The 20,850-nt window shown below is 46.2% G+C and overlaps 1 protein-coding gene and 1 long non-coding RNA gene across 5 annotated transcripts; one reads left to right on the forward strand and one right to left on the reverse strand.

The window, feature by feature from the left end:
* The first annotated feature begins 1,340 nt into the window (after window positions 1-1,340).
* On the forward strand, window positions 1,341-20,711 carry LOC110081504 (SLAM family member 5). Of its 4 annotated transcripts, none has more exons than XM_072984494.2 (10): window positions 1,341-2,010; window positions 6,228-6,305; window positions 8,491-8,829; window positions 9,981-10,277; window positions 10,944-11,060; window positions 11,354-11,434; window positions 12,018-12,139; window positions 12,231-16,714; window positions 19,489-19,596; window positions 20,340-20,711. In XM_072984494.2, exons 1-7 carry the CDS (start codon window positions 1,881-1,883, stop codon window positions 12,038-12,040), a joined length of 1,065 nt encoding a protein of 354 aa, XP_072840595.1. In that variant the 5' UTR covers window positions 1,341-1,880; the 3' UTR covers window positions 12,041-12,139; window positions 12,231-16,714; window positions 19,489-19,596; window positions 20,340-20,711. The 4 variants fall into 4 exon arrangements, with proteins under 4 accessions (XP_072840595.1, XP_072840593.1, XP_072840592.1 ...); XM_072984492.2 differs by having other exon boundaries at window positions 1,345-2,010; window positions 12,025-12,139; window positions 19,489-19,636; XM_072984491.2 differs by having other exon boundaries at window positions 1,345-2,010; window positions 12,025-12,139.
* Window positions 2,008-19,494, reverse strand: LOC110081505 (uncharacterized). The gene is made up of 3 exons (XR_013539399.1): window positions 17,842-19,494; window positions 6,290-10,263; window positions 2,008-5,731 (listed from the first exon to the last, which is right to left on the reverse strand). It is a non-coding gene; the product is annotated as an uncharacterized LOC110081505 (long non-coding RNA).
* Window positions 20,712-20,850: the final 139 nt, after the last annotated feature.

The raw sequence follows: 20,850 nt of genomic DNA on the forward strand, positions 1-20,850 counted from the left end.
AACAAAAACACTCCCCCTTTTTGGGGTTTCACTAAGACTTGGGGCTCCCTGTGGATCATGCGCTTCCCTCCCATCGCCCTCCAAAAACTAGGCTCTGTGCCTTTTTTTTCACTCCCATGTTATTTCTCATTGTGGCCACAAGAAGGCAGCGTTGCCAAGAAAAAATAAAAACATTTTTGTGTAGTTTTTTTTAAGCAAGAAATGTTGTGTTCTTGCATCTTCTCCAGGCCTCAACTAATACCTCCTCCAAGCCGACACGTCGCTTTGTCCCATGGAACCCACTGCTACTGGAGATGCCGGAAAGGGCAAAGGGTAAGAGGAGGGTTCTGTTTTGTTGTGTTTGTAAAAAAGAGTTTGTTTTGCAGGAGCACTACAGCAACAGCAAGCCAGTTCAGGACTGTTTTCACATGCAAACAGAGCTTGGAAAAATTTCTTTTTGACTACAAATTTCAGAATCCCCTTCCAGCCATCATGGTGGGTGGATTCTGGCATTTGGAGTCCAAAAGTGTAATTCTCCCAGCCTCTGGGCTGCCCCTTGCGAAAGCTTTCAAAGCTCTGCCTTTCTTACCAATGTTTTCTTTATTTGGGGGTGCCTGTTGGTTTTATCTGTTGTTGTGCTTTTTTATTGAATGCACTTTACAAAATCTGATATGCCACCTGTGGAGGGCTCTCTCTTTTTAAAAAAAGCCCCCTTCCATTTTCCCGTCTTCCTTACTAACAGTCATCTGTAAGCCGCCCTGCTGTTCCTTGCCATGACTCATCTGCCCCAGCTTTCCAGGGTGAAGCTCAGCTTATCTGCTCCACGCCTATGTGGGTGTGTGCTTTCCCCCCTGAAACAAAATGGGTCATTATGCGCTTTCTCAGTCTCTCTCTCTCTCTCTCATGCACACTGTCTCCTTTTTTAAAAAATCCAAGCATGGATCACTATACACACACACACCCCAAAAAACCCCAAAATATAAGGATGTTTTCACACTTTTGAACAGTCTTCTGCAATCACAGGTCTGCGCCACAGGGACAACCTGGGTGTGTGTGTGTGTTTCAGGGTAAAAAGAATCCAGCACACACACAAAAAAAAGGGAAATCAAACTCTGCCTGTGGATACTGCTGACTCCGGTGACCTGCTACTGACCTGCAGTGTACTAGAGGTGGGTCATATGCAGGCCGCCAGAAATGTCCCTGGGCCACAACAACCAGCCCTCCTGGCCACCGACTGTGTTGGTGTGGACAGCTGGAAGCAGCAACAAATGGGGGGCCAGATGTGGAAGGCTCCCCATCTGGCTGACCTTTGAACCAGACAGACAGATGTTGGCTGTTTTTGGCAGGGCTGTGGTTTAAACCATTTGGGAGCCCCGTTCCAGAGTCAGGACAGAGGCTGGGTCCCCTTCCAGCTCTAGAGAGGGGCAGGGTCTAAAAACAACCTGGTTCGGTGGCCGTTTTGGACTCCCTGTGATTTCCCTGCCGTGCTTAAAAGGAGGCGGCTGGCTCCTAAGGGCAGAGCAGACCTTTGGTCCCTGAGCTGGGCTGATATTGGGGGAAGCAGTCGTTTAATTGCCCTGATGAAGGATTGCCTGATGAGCTGCGACACAAGGGCCGGGTACATGGTGAACCCTCCGATTAAATCGTCATCTGTGGATTATCCGCCCCAGCCGGGGCTGAGGATGCTACACGCACAGGCCGTGATTGCAGGCACCCAGCTTGGTTGAGAGCTGGAGAGCTAGCACTGCAAACAATAATTATGACCCGTTGATTGGTGCTAATTAACTTGGCTGACTGAGCTTGGGGGCTGGGAGTTGGGGTGGAGAAGAGGGACCTGCAAGGCGTTGTTGGGATGTGATGCTGCCACCTTCAGCTCCTCCCAAGGCCGCCGCCCGGCACAGATGCTCCTGAGGACCCCCCCTCCCCAGTGCACAGAGGCAACGGCCAGGGAGGCGATGGGGGCAAAGCTGGCACTCGGCCCAGGGGACGTCCGGCCTTTATTGGTCTTGACACTTGCCAGCGTCTTAGCAGGTAAGCAAATTAGTCCGACTTTAGATACCCTGTAGAAATCCCCTAGAGGTGGCGTGGGGGGGGGCGTGGGGAGGAAGTTGGTGGTAGCCTTCAGGTGAGAAAGTGTATGTGTGGCGGAAGTCTCTTATAAACAGAGTATGGGAGGGGCAGAGAGGAAGCAATATGTGGTGGGCTTTTTGTTTTTAAAAAGTGCCGTGTTTTGAGGGATGAGGCATGTTGTATGGGAAGGTTTAGGGATATAAAATCTCTCCCTTCTTTTTTTTCTTCTTGCGCAGTTTTCTTGACTTGCCCTCTCCAATAAGTGTCCAGTAATTCTGATGGCACGTTGGCATTGTGGAGGATGAGGGGGTTGTGGGGGTGGGTGGGAAGGGGGAGAGAGAGAGAAGGTGCTTCTGGAGGTACATGAATGCTGCCGCCCTTCATTCACAGACTTGGGAGGAAGCACCCTTTTGGACATGCTAGGGCTTCCTGCTGAGAATGAAGTTGCAAAACAAAACAACACTTGTAGAGTAAACCCCCCCCCCCCCGTGTAGGAGAGCAACCATCCTGTCTGCACCCACAGTTTCTCTCATTAGCAAAGAACCCAAAGGCAGGCATCTTGTCTGCAACTGGAGTGCTCATCTGAGAGTATAATAACTATTGACCTGAAGCCTTAAACCCGTTTAATAATTCACTTTCTATTCCTTGTTTTTTAAAAAATGAATAGTAACCGAACTGACTACCTGCTCCAGGCTTGGCAAATCGGGAGAGCCAGAATCCACTGAGTGTTATTTTCCTGGACAAGTTGCAAGGAGCCAGACCCTGTTCCTTTCCATGGGGCTTGGAGGACTGCTCCGCTGAAGGTTCCTATGGAGGGAAATGTAACCAGAGATTGGGGGTTGCTAGGGAATGACAAGCAGAGAAACTTCCCTAAAGTTCAGTGGGGGGTTTTCTACACGACGTGACCCCCTCTCCCATTCCTGTCCTCTCCCCCCACCCGCCCCACCAATATTCCTCTAGCAGATTTTATTTTCAGAAGCGAGTGGGTAACAGTGAAAGACCAGAGAGGATTTAACCCAAGATAAGAAGCCAAATGCAAGAGGCTCCCAGGAAGGAGCCCTTTTTGCCCAGAAACACGGTCTACAAAGCCGAGAACTGTGATGCTAAAAATAGGGCCAGTTTTGTCACATTCACAGCTTCTGGTTTTCACCTCTTGCCTTCTTCAATTCATGGCAAAGCTCAGTGGCACTTCCCCCCTTGCTAACAGAAAGGTGTGAGTTTTTCTCCCCCAGTTTGGTTAAACGCAAGACATCCAAATGCCGTTTTGCTATTTATGACTTTGAAAGAGTAGTGGGACAGGACCAAGAGAAGCCAAATTGGAGATGGTGGGCTTGTTTCTGAGCAACCGGGAAGCCACGTGTGGGCTGGGATCCTCCTGATTTCCCTGGGGATCCAGTTTGCACCATGCCACACCATGGGATCAAAGGCAGCAAATGTTTAAATGGCTTTTCAGCACTAGGTGGGTTAAGTCTTGGGAAAACAGAATGTGCTGGGGGGCACTTTGAAGGCCAAGGAGTTGATTTTGGGGTGCATTTGTGAGTGTGAGAAATTCACTGGGATTCTTCTCCTCTGACTGTCAGGTGGATGCTTTGGGGATCGTGGCCTTTGTCCACCTTGCACAGTTTGCCATCTTCATCTCTAACACTCCTTCTCTCTCTCTCTCTCTCTCTCTCTCTCTCTCGGTCCGTTTGGGTTTTGGTATTAATCCGCCCGTCTCCCCCTCTTTCTTCTCTACCCCCGTAACTGGTCATGTCTTTCCGTTTAAGGACAGGGGATTTGCAAGGATTACAGCATTCTAACCAAGTTCAGGATAAAAATGGGATAAAGCCGTGATAAATGGAGGAAGCAATTTTCTTCATCCCAGTCAGTTTGGGGTTTTCATCCCACCCAGCCTGCATCCTGACCCTGCCTCGCTTCCTTAAGAGAGAGATGGAGCCAGAGAAGAGGTGTCAGGGTCGGGCTGGGCTGGTCTTCTGGCGGCTTGTCCAGGGAGAGGCCTGAGTCTTTCTAGCCTATGGTGCAAGTCAGTAATGTAGCAGCAGAAAGCACCCTTGATTGGGATTCTAAATGAAAACCATGGAACCTGCATTTAATTTAATTATTTTTTTAAAGTTTTGCTATGCAATATTTCGTTAGAAGGGTATAAGAATATGAGTGACCCAGGTTCCCATCTCTGCTTGGCCATGAAACTCAGGAAGGGACCTCAGTCTGACACAAACTCTCTTTCTCCCTTTGCCTTTATCTAATAAGATGGTTCTAACAATAAAATTGGGGGGGGGGGGGAACATGCCTCGAGCCCCTTGAAGGTGAGAACACAATGAACGGAGGAAATGCATTTATGCTTTGCGCATCGTAATACAGGTTTTTTCCCCCATACGGTCTTGGTGACCCTAAGACTTCTCCTCGCCCTTCCCCCCTCCCAACAAAAAAGGTTTCGTTCAGGCCCCCTGCCCAGCACGCCGGAGAGAGTCAGACTTGGCCACAGGCAACGGATGGGGATGTTGGGAGTTCCAGTCCCCCTTCCTAAGCTTTCCTAAGTTTGCAAACCAGTTTCCAAAATGGAAAGAAGAAGAAAAAAATCTCCTAAATAATTAAGAGACGGCATTGCTCCCTCTTCCTCCTGGCTGTCCGGCAGAAACAGAAGGAGTCACAGCCGCTGGAACTTTTCAAAAGGAGATGCAGTCCATGAAGTTGCTGGACAAATAGCATCACTGCAGTTGAAACCTCCCCTCCAAAAAATACCCCCACACATACACTTTCCTTGACATGCAGGAGCCCTCTTTAAGTCTAGGATATGGGGGGGGGGGTCAGTTTGTAATCATGTTGGCAGCCTGCAAGCTGTACAAGGAGAGGGGGGGACAGAGAGAGAGAGAGAGAAAAGAAGATGTCAGTGGTGGTGGGGGGAACCCAACCCTCTCCCATGTGGGTATTTAATCTTCTCGTAATACGCCCCTGCCTGCCTGCCGGCACATCTGTTTTGCTCTCCCTCAAAGCATCAGCTCGTGAGACAAGTGACAACAGAAGGCGGGGAGGGGAGGAGGCTGCAGCGCCAGGCTCCCGCCTCTCCCAAGGATTTGGCACACGGGGGGGGGGGGGAAGCCCCACATGGGGTGGGCCCGAGGGGGAGGATGGGGGCAAAGTTTCCCTTCTCGGCAGTTGGGGTGGGGGAGAGGGACAGGAGAGAGCTTTCCCGAGTAAGCAGCCCTGGGAAGGCTGGGGGGGGGGGGAAGGAAGGACATTCGGGTACATTGGTGGGAAGGGGGGGCAGGAGAGCGAGGCAGGTTCCTAGGGAACTCTGAAACACAACGCGCACGACCAGTGGCATTGCCAAAGAGGGCTGACCCCAGGCACTTTGCTGCCTGAGGCCGAGTGGCCAACAACACCCCTCCCCCCTCTCTCTCCTGTCTGACTACAGTGCCCATCATTCCCAAGCTGCCTGTGATGATGGGAGCAGTAGTCCCACATATCTAGAAGAGATCAGTCTAGAAATAGAGCCAGGGAAATTCCTTCTACAGCTAACAACCAACCAAACATACAGGAATCTGTGTCCAATTTTAACTCTTCTGACCATGAGCTCACCCGCTCGGCCTCTCTCAAGACTTTCCAGAGTTCTGCCGTTTGCAACAGGAAGGCTTGCTTGTCCAGGATGCCTCATTCACAGCCTCTGCTCCATGTTTTCTCCCTGCATTAAATACATTTTCACTCAGACAGGGCTTGGTCATGTAAAAGAGGGGTTGCTGCTCAGGGTTTCTCGTTTTCCATCTGTGTTTCGTGTTCTAACTGTATTTGTTTTACTTTGGTTTTACCCCTCTTCCTCACCAATGGTCTCCTTCTAATGTGAGCAAAAGTAAGTCTGTCTGTCTGTCTGTCTGTTTGTATGTCTCTGTGTGTATGACCTCCGAAAAGGAGAGACAGGGAGCTCAGGAGAGCTGCTATTTTATGACGGTCCATGCTGGTCATTAGCAGTTGCCACCAAGAAAAATAACCTCCTCAAACTCTGATGAGACACAAGGCCAACCAACCTTCCAGTTTCCGAGGGTCGAGGAATGACTTAGGTGTGCCTGCTGAGCGCCTGTGGAGACCCCACCCCCACCCCCGCCCCCACCCCCACCCCCCACCCGTGTGTGTCTGTTCTCCTGCTGAGCTCTGAATCTCTGTCCGTTCTCTCTCTTGTGTAGTTGGCCTCTTTGGCCAAACAGACCCGCGAAGGGCTCTGCTCCCCGACGGTGGCATGCCAGACCTTAGTTGGTGTGCAGGTGAATTCATTTTACTTCTTCTGTATTTATAAGTTGAATAGGCTTCCCACTCACCAAAGCTCTTGGGGTACCTTCTGGGGATAAGAACAGAAAGAGTTACAAAAATAAAAGGCAACCCAGGCAACAGTTGCGATAAAACCACAAATTGTTTTAAAGTGGAAAACATGGGACAAGAAGAAGGTTAAGCTGTTTGTTGATGATGTGGCTCTGTTCAAAAAGTACTGCAAAACTGGATGAACCAGCAGAATTAAAGTCTAATATCATCATGAACAAAGGGACGCTATTTCAATATCTGCTAGGGCTCACTCAGTCCCGTTTCCTGCCTATCTACGAACTTTTCTGGATTCCTTACACTTTGCTGCCCAGTGGCCTGCCATGGGCTCCTCTTCATATCCACCATTCCTGTCGTGTGTGTGGCTTATCCCTGGAACATGGCAGGCTGGGTTAAGAATCTTGTTCTCTAGCGGGCCATAAATATGCATCCAACTGTGCCCAAACGTTAATGCCACAGGGTACAGAAATCTGCTAGAAACACATGTTCGGCAGTCTTGCCAGATGGTGGATGGGTTTTATAACTTAATACTTAAAAGAGGAGGGGAGGGTTGCTGGCATGTGGCTGGCATTGGGTGCAATAAAAATAAGACACAGATATTCAAAACACTCAGACCCACCCAATTTGTGCTTGATTTAATACTGCAACCGATAAAAATGTCTTCTGCAGACCGCACGCAGGAATGTATGTGTTTTATGATGGCTGCCTCATTCCCACTTGACTACAGATGTGGTGGTTATGAGTCCTTCACAGGGGGCTTAGTTTGAAATCCCATCTTTAGTACGAATTCACTGCCTCTCTCAGCTGCACTTTCTCCCCACGGCGCTGACTCAACTTAGGAGGCTGAATGTGCTAAAACCAGAGCAAAATCCTGGATGAGATGCAAAAAGCGAAAGACATCAGAATGGGTTTCCCAAGCTCTGCATCACAAAACTGGGCATGTGGGGGAGGGGGGCAGGATCCTGATCTTTAGCTGGCTCCCTCCTAGTCTCTTTATACCAAATTCTCATCAACATAGCTGCGAACTCTGGGTATCCTTTGAAGGGGAACACCTTAAAAAGTCCACATGGATGGTGGAACAGAGAGTGGAGACGACTTTATGAAAGATGGCCCTTTTTTTCTCCTAGGCTTGGTAACTTTGATCTACTCAGAGCTACCTTCTATTAAATATTTCTGCAATATACATACACATCATTTAGAAGCCAGATCAATTAACAACCAATTAAGGGTCACTTGCCCCAGAAACTCATGTTCTTTCCAGGAAGTGTTCAGATTTTTTTTTTAAAGAACCTGGAAGACCTACTTTTTGGACCTACTTGTTGTACTTACTGGGCGTCTGGGGTGGGTTTCAGAGCTAGAGACCAATAAAGTGAGAAAGGTGTGCAGCCAATCACAAAACAAATACAAAACAGGGCAAAGAACAAACTGTCAGAATTCATGGGCCTGAATCACCAAGCTAGCAAACAAGGCGACCCTCTAATCATGTGTGGAGACAAAAAAAAACCTGTACCTCTTAACAGATAAATCAAAACTCATTGATGGGGTGGAGAACCCCCCCCCTTTTGAAGCAAGGATTTAGCCCCGATGTTATTTCCTTTATATTTGACTAAACTGGCCAGTTTGACCAGTTCCTCAGCTCCGTCATGACACGGTTTCTTAAGCAAAGGCCTTCCCTCAGATCTTCCCTCCAGCGATGTCTCTGTATTGCTACAGTTCTGAATTCTTAAAAAGGTCCTGGTGAATTGTGAAGCAGGCCAGGAAAAATGGACAAATAGGGGCCATTTCAGAGACAGAGGTGATGACACTGTCTGGTTGCCAGACCATAATCAGCCACCTCTGTTTTATCTGATTTTTAGCAGATCATTCTTCCTTCACGTTGCTTAGAAGGCTTAAGTCCAATCCAGTCATGCTGGCGAGCTCCCATTTCGTTGTCTGTGGCCTAACTCACTGGGTAGTCCCCATCAGGGTGGAAAGCTTAAGACCCGTTGCTGAGCGAGAAGTCCCCCTAGTTCAATAACTCTGCTCTGTTTGTGGGGTTGGGTGGGTGGGTGATCAGCTACGGCACTGTGGGCCTTTGTTGCCTTTCCTGGTGCGCCCTTGTGGATCAAGTCCTGCCCTGTGTTTCCTCTGCAGACCTCCTTGCTGGCCAGGCCCAGAGCCCTCCGCGTCAGGTGAACGGGGTCCTGGGAGGCTCGGCTGTCCTCTCCGTCAACGTTGGGCCACAGGCCAAAGTGAAAGAGATCGAATGGAGCTACAGGGCTGGGTCTGGGCCAGCCCTCCTGGTGGCTTTGTTTCGAGACGGGAAATTAGAACGGCCGGATCCCAGCGACAGGTTTAAGCAGAGGATAGACATGTTCAATGAGACCCTGAGGATAAAGGCCTTGGAGCTGAATGACAGCGGCACCTTTGGGGCCCGGGTCAAGTTGCTTCCGGCCATTGTGGAGGACCACACCTTCAACCTCGCCGTCTACGGTAGGTCTCTGAGCAACACAGAGTTCTTCCTCAATTAAGGCTCACAACAATCTCTCCTTTGGCATGGAAATTTCAAGACGAAGAATTCTAGAGAGTAATTTTTTTCCCCCTTTAAAATTTCCTGAATTTCTCCTAGCTGCAGAAAGTCTAGCCAGAAAGTCTTTTTTATGCACAAATAAAAGTAGCAGAAGCAACCAAAAAAGTAACTAGCTATGCAGCAAGTTACTTTGTGAGACATTGCAGCTATTAGATGAATTGGTTGCTTCTTTAACATTATAGTGAGTAACAGGAACAAATTGCTTTTCAAAAAGAAACTTTCCAAGGTTTGCAGAAAAGCCAGTTTCCATTTGGGACACACTCTCTTGTCCTGGTTCCACACAAGGGACTCTGGGGTGGATGACAAACAGGGTCGCAAAGGGTGGTTTGGGTCAAGCCAGGATTTCAGGACCCCAGACAGCTCTACAGATAGATCCTCCAACACTGGATTAGACCCAGAGCTCTCTCTCGGGTCAGGGCGCAGGCCACTTGCTGTGCCCTTTGTGCACCACAGCCCAGTTCTGATTGGCTGCTCTAGCTGTCCTTCTCATTGGACCAGGAATCAAGGTGCATTAGGAGGGAGGGCCCCTGCTAGGCATCAACTCTCAATGTTGGCTTTGAAGTTCCAAATAACGTAGTTACCTATTAATCAGCTCCTTTCCTTTATATCAGGACATAATGAAATCACATTTCCTAAAGTGCCATGTTTCCCCCAAAATAAGACAGGGTCATATTAATTTTTGCTCCAAAAATGCATTAGGGCTTATTTCAAGGGGATTTTTTAATGTACTGTACAACCATCTACGTTTATTCAAATACAGTCATGTCATCTTGCTCTGGTTGGTGCACCATGGTGGAGGACGGGGGTTTCACTTAACTGGGGCTTATTTCTGGGTTAGGGCTTATTTTATGAGTATCCTGAAAAATCCTACTAGAGCTTATTTTCAGGTTGGGTCTTATTTTCGGGAAAACAGGGTAACATTCTTTCTCTCCTCTTAAACTGTCTCACAGGGTCAATATTATGAGAAAATGGAGCGAAGGAAGAACAGCCTTAAGCTGGATAGGGGGGTAAGGGCAAGATATAAGTACCTTTATATATTTATTTGGACTCCTAGAGCCTGTCTTGACTCCTCGGATCCAGAGTCAGCTGGTCTCCAGCACGCCAAAGTGGTGCAACGTCACCTTGCAGTGTGTGTCTCCAGGGAAGGGGCCGGTCAACGTCACTTGGAAAAAGGGGAACCCCATCCGGGATCTTGGGAACACCGACAGATATCAGATCTCCCCTGATGGCAGGACCCTCCGACTCTCTCTCCTTCCATCTTCCTTGAACACCACGTATTCCTGCACTGCCAGCAACCCCATCGAACACAAAATCGTCTCCTTTGATCTACAGAGGATCTGTCAGAGTGGAGGTGGGGAAAAAAGATCAACTGTTTTTATTTTTTTAAATATATACTGTATTTTTTGCACCATAAGACTCACTTTTTTCCCACAAAACACGGGTGTGGAAAGTCTGTGCGTCTTATGGAGCGAAGAAAACAGATTATATTTTCCTGTTTTCTTCTCCTAAAAAATTGGTGCGTCTTATGGAAAGGTGCGTCTTATGGAGCGAAAAATACGGGTATATAGTTAGCTTTATGAGGAATGCTGTACTCTGAGGCAGCCCATTTGGGAAGAATCTGGATTTCTTCAAAGACACATGCCTCAATCATCAGGCCAGCAGATTAAACCCATATTTAACAAGTAATCAAAAACCAAAGCATGCTAAAACACAAGATACGAAGGTGAGGAAAAGCACATGATAGGATAAACAAATGTTTTTCACCATTTGATGGAGCACCACTTCTAAATACATGCAAAACATCTTGTGTACTGTGATTCAAAGTCAACCAAATACAAAGAGATGGGGCATGATGGGCTTCAACTTTCAGTGACTGAGGCCTGCTTTTTGTATCTACTCCAACTTGGGGATATGTCTAGAAACGGCTTATGCTTGAATAGGACGCATATCTTGTGGACACATTGCCTCCAGTACGAGCTATCTCTGACTTTGCACCCTCTTTTTCCAATCCCAATAGCCGAATCTTCCTTTTCCAAGTCCGGCTACGTCGTCCTGACCTTCATCCTCTTAGTGCTAAGTCTGGGTGCTGCATTTTGGTGCTGGCGGATCAACAACGAGAAGTCGGCCGAGACAGGTGAGCAAAATGCTTTGTTTTTTCTGGAGCATTTCAGTTGCTCCAGGTGGCCTTCATTTTGTCATGTTCTCTTCTGATAGCAATGTCTTTGAGGAGAATCCTTTCCCATGCTGAGGTTTTCCCCAGACCATCTTCTCCCAGTGGTCTTGGAAAGGCTTCCTCAGCTTAATTCCAGCATGTCAGGCCATTAGTGGGAAATTTCCCCCTTTGAGTCTGCCCAGCGACAACTTTTGTGTGAGCAGAACTGTGGAGTCTGACTGTCTCAGAGCCTCTCTTTCCTTTCTCTTCTCAAGCAACCATTCCAACTGTCCAAGTGGAAGAAAGTCCGTCTGACTCCCAATATGCGGAGATTCTCCGCAGGAGCCCCCCTGAAGGTAAGGATAGGGTGAGGCCGTCCAGAAGCCTCCACGTGGGCTTTGGCTCTGCCTGGTGGGAGGCACAGCCAGCCTGGAGGGGATGCTTCCGCTCAAGAGCTAAAACCCCTTTTCCTCAAGTAAGGAAGTCCCCTGCTGGGTCAAAAGACGGGTGTGTGTGTGTGTGTGTGTGTGCTGAGGGCGCTAGTTTCAGGGTTCCCAAAAAGGCCCAAAGAGATGTTTCTGAGAAGGCTGGAAGAAAGACTAGGTGTGACAGAGGGCTTGCTCTTCCCTGGCTTTGCCTTCTCACAGTTTGGGCCTGGGAAATTTCTCTTTGGCTGTTGTTTGGATTACCTTCTTCCAGCCTCTGATGGCTCTTCATTCCTTTTTTGAAGCCCATTTTTAAACCGGCAAAATATGCATAGGGAACCCCGCATGACTTGTTTATTCCCCACCAAGAGGGCTTTTCCAATCCCAAGACAGAGGTGTTGCTGTAGCAGTCCAGATGGGGTGGAGAGATGGGAGCCGGCCTCTTCTCGTCCCAGGCAACTGGAGTCTTCTACGATGAGCCCCCTCCTTTTTCTGCTTGCTTATCTGTGTTCAGTCCCCAGGTCTCCAGGAAAGTAACGCAGAGAAAAGTCCCCAGAAAGAACAGCACATCACTACCATTTATGACCAGATCCGGAGGACCCCAGAGACACCAACCAAAGAGGTCACATAAGCCTGGTAAGACGGCTGCAACTTCAGGGGGACTTCAGTGTGGCCACTGACTGACTGACAGACACCTGTTATTGACCATCATCCTGTATTCTAACAGGAACCAGCACTGGAGGGAGAGTCTGCCCACGATTGCCATCACTGTCATCCCCATCACCTTTTGCACCAGGGCCTCAAGCAAACGATGTGCCAAACTCTCCAAAACGCAAATTCATCGGGGATGTACCTAAGCCACCTTTCTTCAGCATAGGAACGAAGAGAGAGGAGTTTTGGAGCATATTTTCTCCCTTGTTTTCTGCTAGTTGCCCTCCTGCCTGTTGCCCCAGCCGGGTAGACTTGAATCCCAGGAGCAGAACAACACTTGGGTTTTGTGGTGCTTGAGACAAAGCAAACAATTCTCCAGATTAGAGGTCTGGGCCATAAAAGACATGCAGCAGGATTCCACCATCAGCCTCAAGGCAGTGGGAAGACTGAGGTTTTTAAATCCATCCACAGATGGCCCGCTGGGTGTGTGTATATGTTTGTGTTTGACTCTCAGAGACTGTCAGGCTGCTCCCTCCTTACCTCCTTTAAAATTTAGAAGAGGGGGACCTATTTTGAATGACAGAAGGAGCAGCCTGGAGCAGCAGCCATTCCTCTCTGCCAAAGGACTAGGAAGAGGGCTCAGTTCTCTTTGGAAACACACCTTCAGATTTATTTTCCGCTGATTTCTTGGCAAGTCTTTCGAGGCCTGTTACCCGAGATGCTCACCAGATGGAGCTTTGGTGCTGAAATAGTATCGGTTGTGCAGCTCAGGCATTGGGTTTATCCCTTTGTTGACTTGAACTGGATCTTTTCCTTGTCATCCCTGGGCTTTAGATGCTGGGGATGTCACTTCTGACTTTGCGTTTGTCATTAAAGTAAATACAAAAATGGAATTCTACACATTTTCGCTTAAACTAAAATAAGAATGTAGCCGTAAGACGAAGATGCAGTAGATGACGTATAACATTGCGTATTGTGATTCATGAATTGTGTGGCTCGAGTAAAATGGGATTTTCAACTTCTTTGCTTGGGATGAGAAGAATAAAAGCTAAACATATTCTCCACATGTAGAGAAATCGGCCAAACATGAAAGGTTCAAGGCTGTTCTTTGCAACCTTCTTCCTCTCTTATCTCACTTGAATATTTTTTTTCAACCACTTGGTAACTTAAAACATGCAGTCTCTAAAATGTGACCCTGAGTGCTTTTTTCTTACTCAAAGATATATATTTTCACCCCTCTCTTCCTTGTAGAAAAGGGGAAACAGCTAAAAGCTGTATGAAATGTAGCACTGTCTCCCCTAGCCACATAGGACAGATTTTTGTTCACTCGGGAGATTGGTTTAGGTCCATTCCTGCAGTTGTCAAAGCAGAAATATTTAACTATTGTTGTTTAGTTCTTAAGTTGTGACTGACTCTTTGTGACCCCGTGGACCAGAGCACCCCAGGCCCTCCTGTCTTCCACTGCCTCCCAGAGTTGGATCAAAGTCATGTTGGTCTCATCGATGACCCTGTCCAGACATCACGTCCTCCGTCGTCCCCTTCTCCTCTTGCCTTCACACTTTCCCAACATCAAGGTATTTTCCAGGGAGTCTTCTCTTCTCATGAGATGGCCAAAGCATTGGAGCCTCAGCTTCAGGATCTGTCCTTCCAGTGAGCACTCAGGGTTGATTTCCTTCAGAACGAATAGGTTTGTTCTCCTTGCAGTCCAGGGGACTCTCAAGAGTCTCCTTGAGCAACACAATTCAAAGGCATCAATTCTTCGGCAGTCAGCCTTCTTTATGGTCCAGCTCTCACTTCCATACAACACTACTGGAAAAATAGCTTTCACTAGGCGGATCTCTGTTGGTAAGGTGATGTCTCTGCTTTTTAAGATGCTGTTGAGGTTTGTCATCGCTTTCCTTCCAAGAAGCAAACATCTTTTAATTTCATGGCTGCTGTCACCATCTGCAGTGATTATGGAGCCCAAGAAAGTAAAATCTGCCATGGCCTCCATATCTTCCCCTTCTATTTGCCAGGAGGTGATGGGACCAGTGGCCATGATCTTAGGGTTTTTTTTATGAGCTTCAGACCATTTTTGCACTCTCCTCTTTCACCCTCATTAAGAGGTTCTTTAAGTCCTCCTCACTTTCTGCCATCAGAGTGGTATCATCTGCATATCGGAGGTTGTTGATATTTCTTCCGGCAATCTTCATTCTGGCTTGGGATTCCTCCAGTCCGGCCTTTCGTATGATGTATTCTGCATATAAGTTAAATAAGCTGGGGGACAATATACAGCCTTGTTGTACTCCTTTCCCAATTTTGAACCAATCAGTTGTTCCATATCCAGTTCTAACTGTTGCTTCCTGTCCCATATATAGATTTCACAGGAGATAGATAAGGTGGTCAGGCACTCCCATTTCTTTAAGGACTTGCCATAGTTTGCTGTGGTCCACACAGTCAAAAGCTTTTGCATAGTCAATGAAGCCTACCTTGTAGGATGTTTTTCTGGAACTCTCTGGCTTTCTCCATAATCCAGCGCATGTTAGCAATTTGGTCTCTAGTTCCTCTGCCCCTTCGAAATCTAGCTTGTACTTCTGGGAGTTCTCAGTCCACATACTACTGAAGCCTACCTTGTAGGATTTTGAGCATAACCTTACTAGAGTGTGAAATGAGTGCAATTGTATGGTAGTTGCAGCATTCTTTGGCACTGCCCTTCTTTGGGACTGGGATGTAGACTGATCTTTTCCAATCCACTGGCCACTGCTGAGTTTTCCAAACTTGCTGGCATATTGAGTGTAGCACCTTAACAGCCTCACCTTTTAAGATTTTAAATAGTTCAACTGGAATGTCATCATCTCCACTGGCATTGTTAGTCATGCTTTCTAAGGCCCACTTAACTTCCCTCTCCAGGATGTCTGGCTCAAGGTCAGAAACCACCCTAATCTGTGTTGTCTGGGACATCCAGATCTTTCTGGTATATTTCCTCTGTGTATTCTTAACACCTCTTCTTGATGTCTTCTGCTTCTGTGAGATGGACAGCCACTTTGCTTTCTTACATTTCCTTTTCTTTGGGGTGGTTTTTGTTGCTACCTCCTGTACAATGTTACGAGCCTCCATCCATAGTTCTTCAGGCACCCTGCCCATCAAATCTAGTTCCTTAAATCTGTTCTTCACTTAACTATATTTAACTATAGATAACTGTATTGTTCACCTTCCTCAGAGAGGACACGGTGTGATGTGAAAACCCTTTCGCTAGGTATACAGCTGGTGCTACGTCATTACAGAAGCCAAGCGTGCATTAACCCGTTGCATGAATTGGTGACCCTGTTCTCTAAACCTGGGTTTTGTCAGGTTTTGGGGGCCTTCCTGTAGGGCCAAGAGTGGTGTGTTTACGGTTTCTATCCTTCCTTCAAAAATGGAGGTTGTCCATTAATAAAGAGATAATGAAATTTGTGTTCTGCCCATAAGGTTTGGTGTGTTTTGATGGCAATCTCTCCCAACACGTGCTGTTTATTTAATATAGTTCAGGCTACTTGAATGCTACTTGCCTGGTTTGTCAAAAAGAGAATCACAGAGGAATCAGAGGGGTCCCTGAAAGTCACCATGTCTATCCCCTGCTCAGGATATGCAGACCTCGGGTTTCTCCAAGAGATGAGTGTTCCTTCTCCAGCACAGACTGTTTCATGGAGCGTTGTTGCTCCTTTCAAAAAGAAGAATCGGAAAGTTGCTTCCAGTATCTTTCTTCATTGTGCAGGGAATCTTCCTTGCCTTTCCTGTTGAAAAGTCAGTGATTAAATCCTCAAAGTCCATGCCTTGTTCTCCCAAATGTGGGATAGAGGCTCTGATGCCTGGTTATATTTTAATGTATTGCTAATTTGATTTGAATGTTTGTGATTGGCTGGGATAAGTTTGGGGCGGGAGGTTGGAGTGTGTTTATGGAGCAGTCTGGTGTGGGAGAGGGAGGTTTTGGAGTCTGTGAGAGAGACTGAGGGAGGGGGAAGAAATGAAAAGAGAGGTGGATGGGCTGTGCTGGGAAAAACAAAATGCAAAGTCCAGGAATGAACAGCCTTCTTTGAACTGTGTTATTTTAATAAACTCTTCTTTGTCCCATTCAAGATAAGGGGTGCTGTGCTTAGTCCTTGAGGGCTGGTCACGTGGGGAATGTCAAAATGGCATGAGTGATAGACACCTTACAATGGAAGGTGGGTGGCAGTGAAACAGACAAATATAAGTGGAGGTTGTTTAAGAGAAAAGGTTTATACCTGGGTCATCTCTTAAAGAGTGGAGCATCAGAAGGCATGGGACAGAGATTGCTTAGGACTATCGGAGCAACCCATGCGTTCTGCATTCCATGTCTTAAGAAATACCATGTGTTTCTTTGTGGGGGGTCAGTGTGCTGCCCCCTTCTGTCACAAGAGAACAAAGAGGAACAGCTACAATAAATACACCCAGTTTCCTCTCTGGCCCTTGTCAGCCGACAACGAGAGAAGCAAGAATTTGGATCCACCATGTTTTAACTCAGCATGTTTCTGGACTTTAATCTCCTGCTTCTGGCTGCCACATTAATGCATCCTCCTGCTGGTAAGTGAGATGAACATGTCTGCTACATGCGTGCTTTCACAGGAATGTAGTTGTTGTTTTCCTCCAGAGAAAGGATGGAGGCGAAGCGCCCAAGGAGAAGACGCAACTTTCTCATCACTGCAAGGAACAGCCGTCAGATTCTGTAGTTTCCTAACTGCTCATCTTTTACAGCAGGTGATAAAACACTGAGAAATGAATGCTTTAGTTAGCAGAGAACAAGGTCTTGAGGACAAGAGGCTGTCTTAAGAACAATGGATATGCTGTATGGGAAGTGTACAGTAGTAGGTTTTTCTTCCTAATGTTTTGCCAGTCTCTGTGGCCGGCATCTTCAGAGGACAGGTGTTAGAACTCTGTCTGTGTCCTGGTGTAGTGTGTGGGATAGTCCTTGATTTCCTTCTTGTGTCTAAAGCAAATTAGCTGTTTGCTATTGAAGTGAAGAAAGGAAGATGGAGATGAAATGCAGCATCTTGTCAGTGCTGAAATATCCTTTCACTAGTGGCTGGGGAACCTCCTAGGAAGCAAACTTGCTCATATTCAGCTCTTGCCTAACTACTCGTTAGTTGCTTTTATTGTACAGTAAATATATGTACACCAATCCAAAGTAAAAAACAATTAGCTGTTTTGTATTATGCATTGGTGTACCTATATTTGCAGTAACACCGAGCATGGTTTAACATCTGTATTTTCAGCTAAGGTTTTCGGGAGGTGATGCTCATGTCAAAGCAGCCCTGTTGTGTTTTATTTTGTTTGTTTCCATCCCCACCCACCCATCTCTTTCTCAGCACAGACATCCATCCACGTTGTAAATGGGGTCCTGGGAAAACCAGTCAACTTTGTTACAAATGCTTCCTTGGAGGGAATAGTGGAAGCTATTGATTGGGACTTCCAGGCAGAAACTGGGCCTCTACTGGTACTTGCTGAATTAAAAAATGGGGAAATAAAGAGGGCTAATCCAGAAGACAGATTTGGGCAGCGACTGGAAATAATCAACAAGACTATGTTAAGGATCAAGGACCTGGAGGTAGAAGATGGTGGTGAATACACATTCCGTGTCAAGTTTCCTCTTGGAAAACTTTACATCCAAAAATTCCAGCTAAATATTTTTGGTAAGTAATTATTGCACTTACACTTATTTTTCTGCTGTGAAGCCGAAGCAAGGAAATGTGATGAACCCTTTTTTCTTACAACTGGTCTGACACCTGTGGAAGAAGAGCCAGGGGTGTGAAAAATACTTTAATTTCATTTCTCAGTACAGTATCCAACCACCATTTCCTGCAGGGAAACTTGTGTCTATTTTATTTTCACAATATACACATTTTATATGCTAGTTTTATATGGATTATAGCAAATTCGCATTGCCTTTTTAAAATCTATGCATGTTCCTCGGAGATACATTTGGTGTTTGTTTGTTTTTTTGCCTTCCCTGCTTTGCGATACTGAATCGTCAGCCCCAGAAATCGTCAGCTCCAGATTTCCAGGACAGGATGCCTAGGTGCCATTTGTTTTGCCAGTCTTGGGATGCACAAATGCACATATGTGAATTCCTTTTGCATGACGTGAATTTTTCACACATTTTTGACAGATCCGGTGCCACAACCCCAGATTCATCCGGAACAAGTCTCCCAATCTCTGCATGCATGTAATGTGACTCTAAAGTGCCCGGCATCTGGGAAAGGGAGATTCAGCATCTCCTGGGAAGCTGGGAATCCCCTCAAGGGCTTAGAGGAAGGTTTGGACTGGTACCAACTCTCCTCCAATGGATCAGACCGCAAGCTTAGATTCTGGGACTACCACAGAAGAAAAAGACTAGTTGTGTGACAGAAACAAAAAGAAACAGAATAAACTGGAAGTTGTGGTGGGACAGTGGCAGGCTTGTGAAACAATACCCTCTAAGTTTAGCCTCAAGGAATGAATGTGGACAGATGATAATCATTTGTTTACAAGGTGCTGATATCTGGTTTCTTCCTGACAACAGTGTTTGCATAAAGAAATATATTTCTGAATATAGTACTGAACAGACACATCTAAGTGCATCCTGGATACGCTACAGTCCAGACTGCTGGGTGTACAGACCCCGCTGTGTGGCTCAGACAAGACTCCTTTGTCCCGATCTGCAGAGAGCAATCCTGCTATTTTATGTCGTGGAGATTTTTTAAAAATATATTTCTTATTTGGAGTTTGAGGATAAACCATTCCATCCTCTTTCTGCATTCATCTACATTAAAAAAGAAATCCACATGGAACTACTTAATGATTAAGGGCACTTTAAAACTTATTCTCTCAAAATATATATGTCTACATGCATTCTGATTGGGGTGTGGGGGTTTTAAAATTAAAAAAGAGGCATCTCCATTTTTGAAAGCCAGTGAATAATAACAGATTGCCTTGCAAACCAAGTCCTGCTGAGCCCATCACACTTAGCAGATGGATGTCTCTTATCAAGACTTGACTTATTGTGATTAATTATGTTCCTGTTGACTTTTCAGTCCCCACCCCTTGCTCAAATTCCTAAAGAATTGACTGTTTCTGTAATTCTGTAAAAACTAAAAGTGGGTTCTTTTTAAACAATGCAGCCTCTCCAAGTCCAAGAGGAAGACTTCCAGCAGCTGCCTTGCTGAGAAATGCGGAAAATATTGCCTTTCAAATATTCTTGATACAGATGGGCACGTACCACCGGGGAAGGGAACTTCTCTAAAAGAAGATTCTCATGTTGCAAAATGTGTAAACTGGGATTTCTAGTTTCTTGTTGATTTCATTTTCTTTTCTCTTTCCAGGAACTTGACCAGCTTTCCAATCAGAGCCCCACTGCAAAATCTGCAACCGTATACAGTATGCTGGGCTCCAGAGACCTACCCACTCATTTGACTAGGTCACCTCATAGGGTGAGGCTATAACTGGTCAAGAAAGGAGGAATTTGTTTAGGTAGGGCTTAGCCCCCTCTCCCCCACAAACCCACAGTGTAGCTGCAAATGCAGGAAGTTTAGCCTTGGGAGAACCCTTGAGGCAAACGGAACACAGATCCTGGTAGATATGGTCAAAATCCCATCCTAGGATCAATTTACATGGTAAAGTAAGGACATACTGTAATTAGAAACCGAGCTCCCTGAGATATAAAAGACCTCTGCTCCTGTAGGGGGCAGATTGGGGGGGGGAGAAGAGTGGGGAAATGATGCAAATTAGCTTATTTATGACTTGTGGGAAGGTGAGCCTAAGCTTCCTTTGCAAGATCGATTGCTCAGGCACAGAGGTTTCAAAATGGAAAGAAAGCATCTTCTAATGACATGCTAACTGCATTGTATAATTTTATTTTATTATTTTTTTAAAATTAGATTTATACCCCACCCATCTAGACCAAAGGTCTACTCTATCATTTGACTGTTGGCTAGGAAGATAATCTACTTCATGGAGTTCTCCTAAAATTAAAAATCATTGTTGTTTCTAAGTTCCTTGCTAGAAGGGATAGATTTTGGGCTGTTCACCTGATGATTTCCTCTCACTACAAAGTTGTCACAATGGATTAATGGAGGACTTCCAAATCAAAGGAGTGTAGTTTTTAAAGAGACATAAAAAAAAGTACTATCATACTTAGATCTTTGTTGCTGTTTTCTTTCTCTGTGTCTTGTAGGTTGGCAGAAATGCAAGAGGCCTGCAGAAGTTCAGAAAGGGTTTCTCTTTCTGTATCCTCACTTATTCTGGAAATCACTGGAACGGTTTCTTCTTGCATTCCGTTATCACTATTTCCACTCCAGTGCCTGCAATGAAAATGAAACTGGTAAAGAGTGACTTGCACCTGGTTTTCTCTTGAAAACCAGTTCTGTTTCCACATGCAAGCAAAGTCTTGTGGGTTTTTTTGGTTTTTTTTTAAGGATGGCTTTCTGTGTTACAGTTTTCCATGTTGGATACAGGGGTCAATTCACAGATATATTTATACAGTAGATGCTGAGACTGCATTCCTGGAACGGTTAAGGTCAAGAATAAAAAAACGTTTTTCACATCAGCAGTTTCTCTCTTTTTTCGCTAAGAGGCCAAGAGTTGCTAAAGAACATTGTGCATTTGGAAGGAAGAGGGAAGACATATTTGCAGCAGGAAAAACGGCAGGCTGCTGGAATTCAACAGGATTGCGCACATGGAAATTC

The sequence above is a fragment of the Pogona vitticeps genome, chromosome 15 (genome assembly GCF_051106095.1).
Source record: "Pogona vitticeps strain Pit_001003342236 chromosome 15, PviZW2.1, whole genome shotgun sequence".
Classification (NCBI taxonomy): domain Eukaryota; kingdom Metazoa; phylum Chordata; class Lepidosauria; order Squamata; family Agamidae; genus Pogona; species Pogona vitticeps.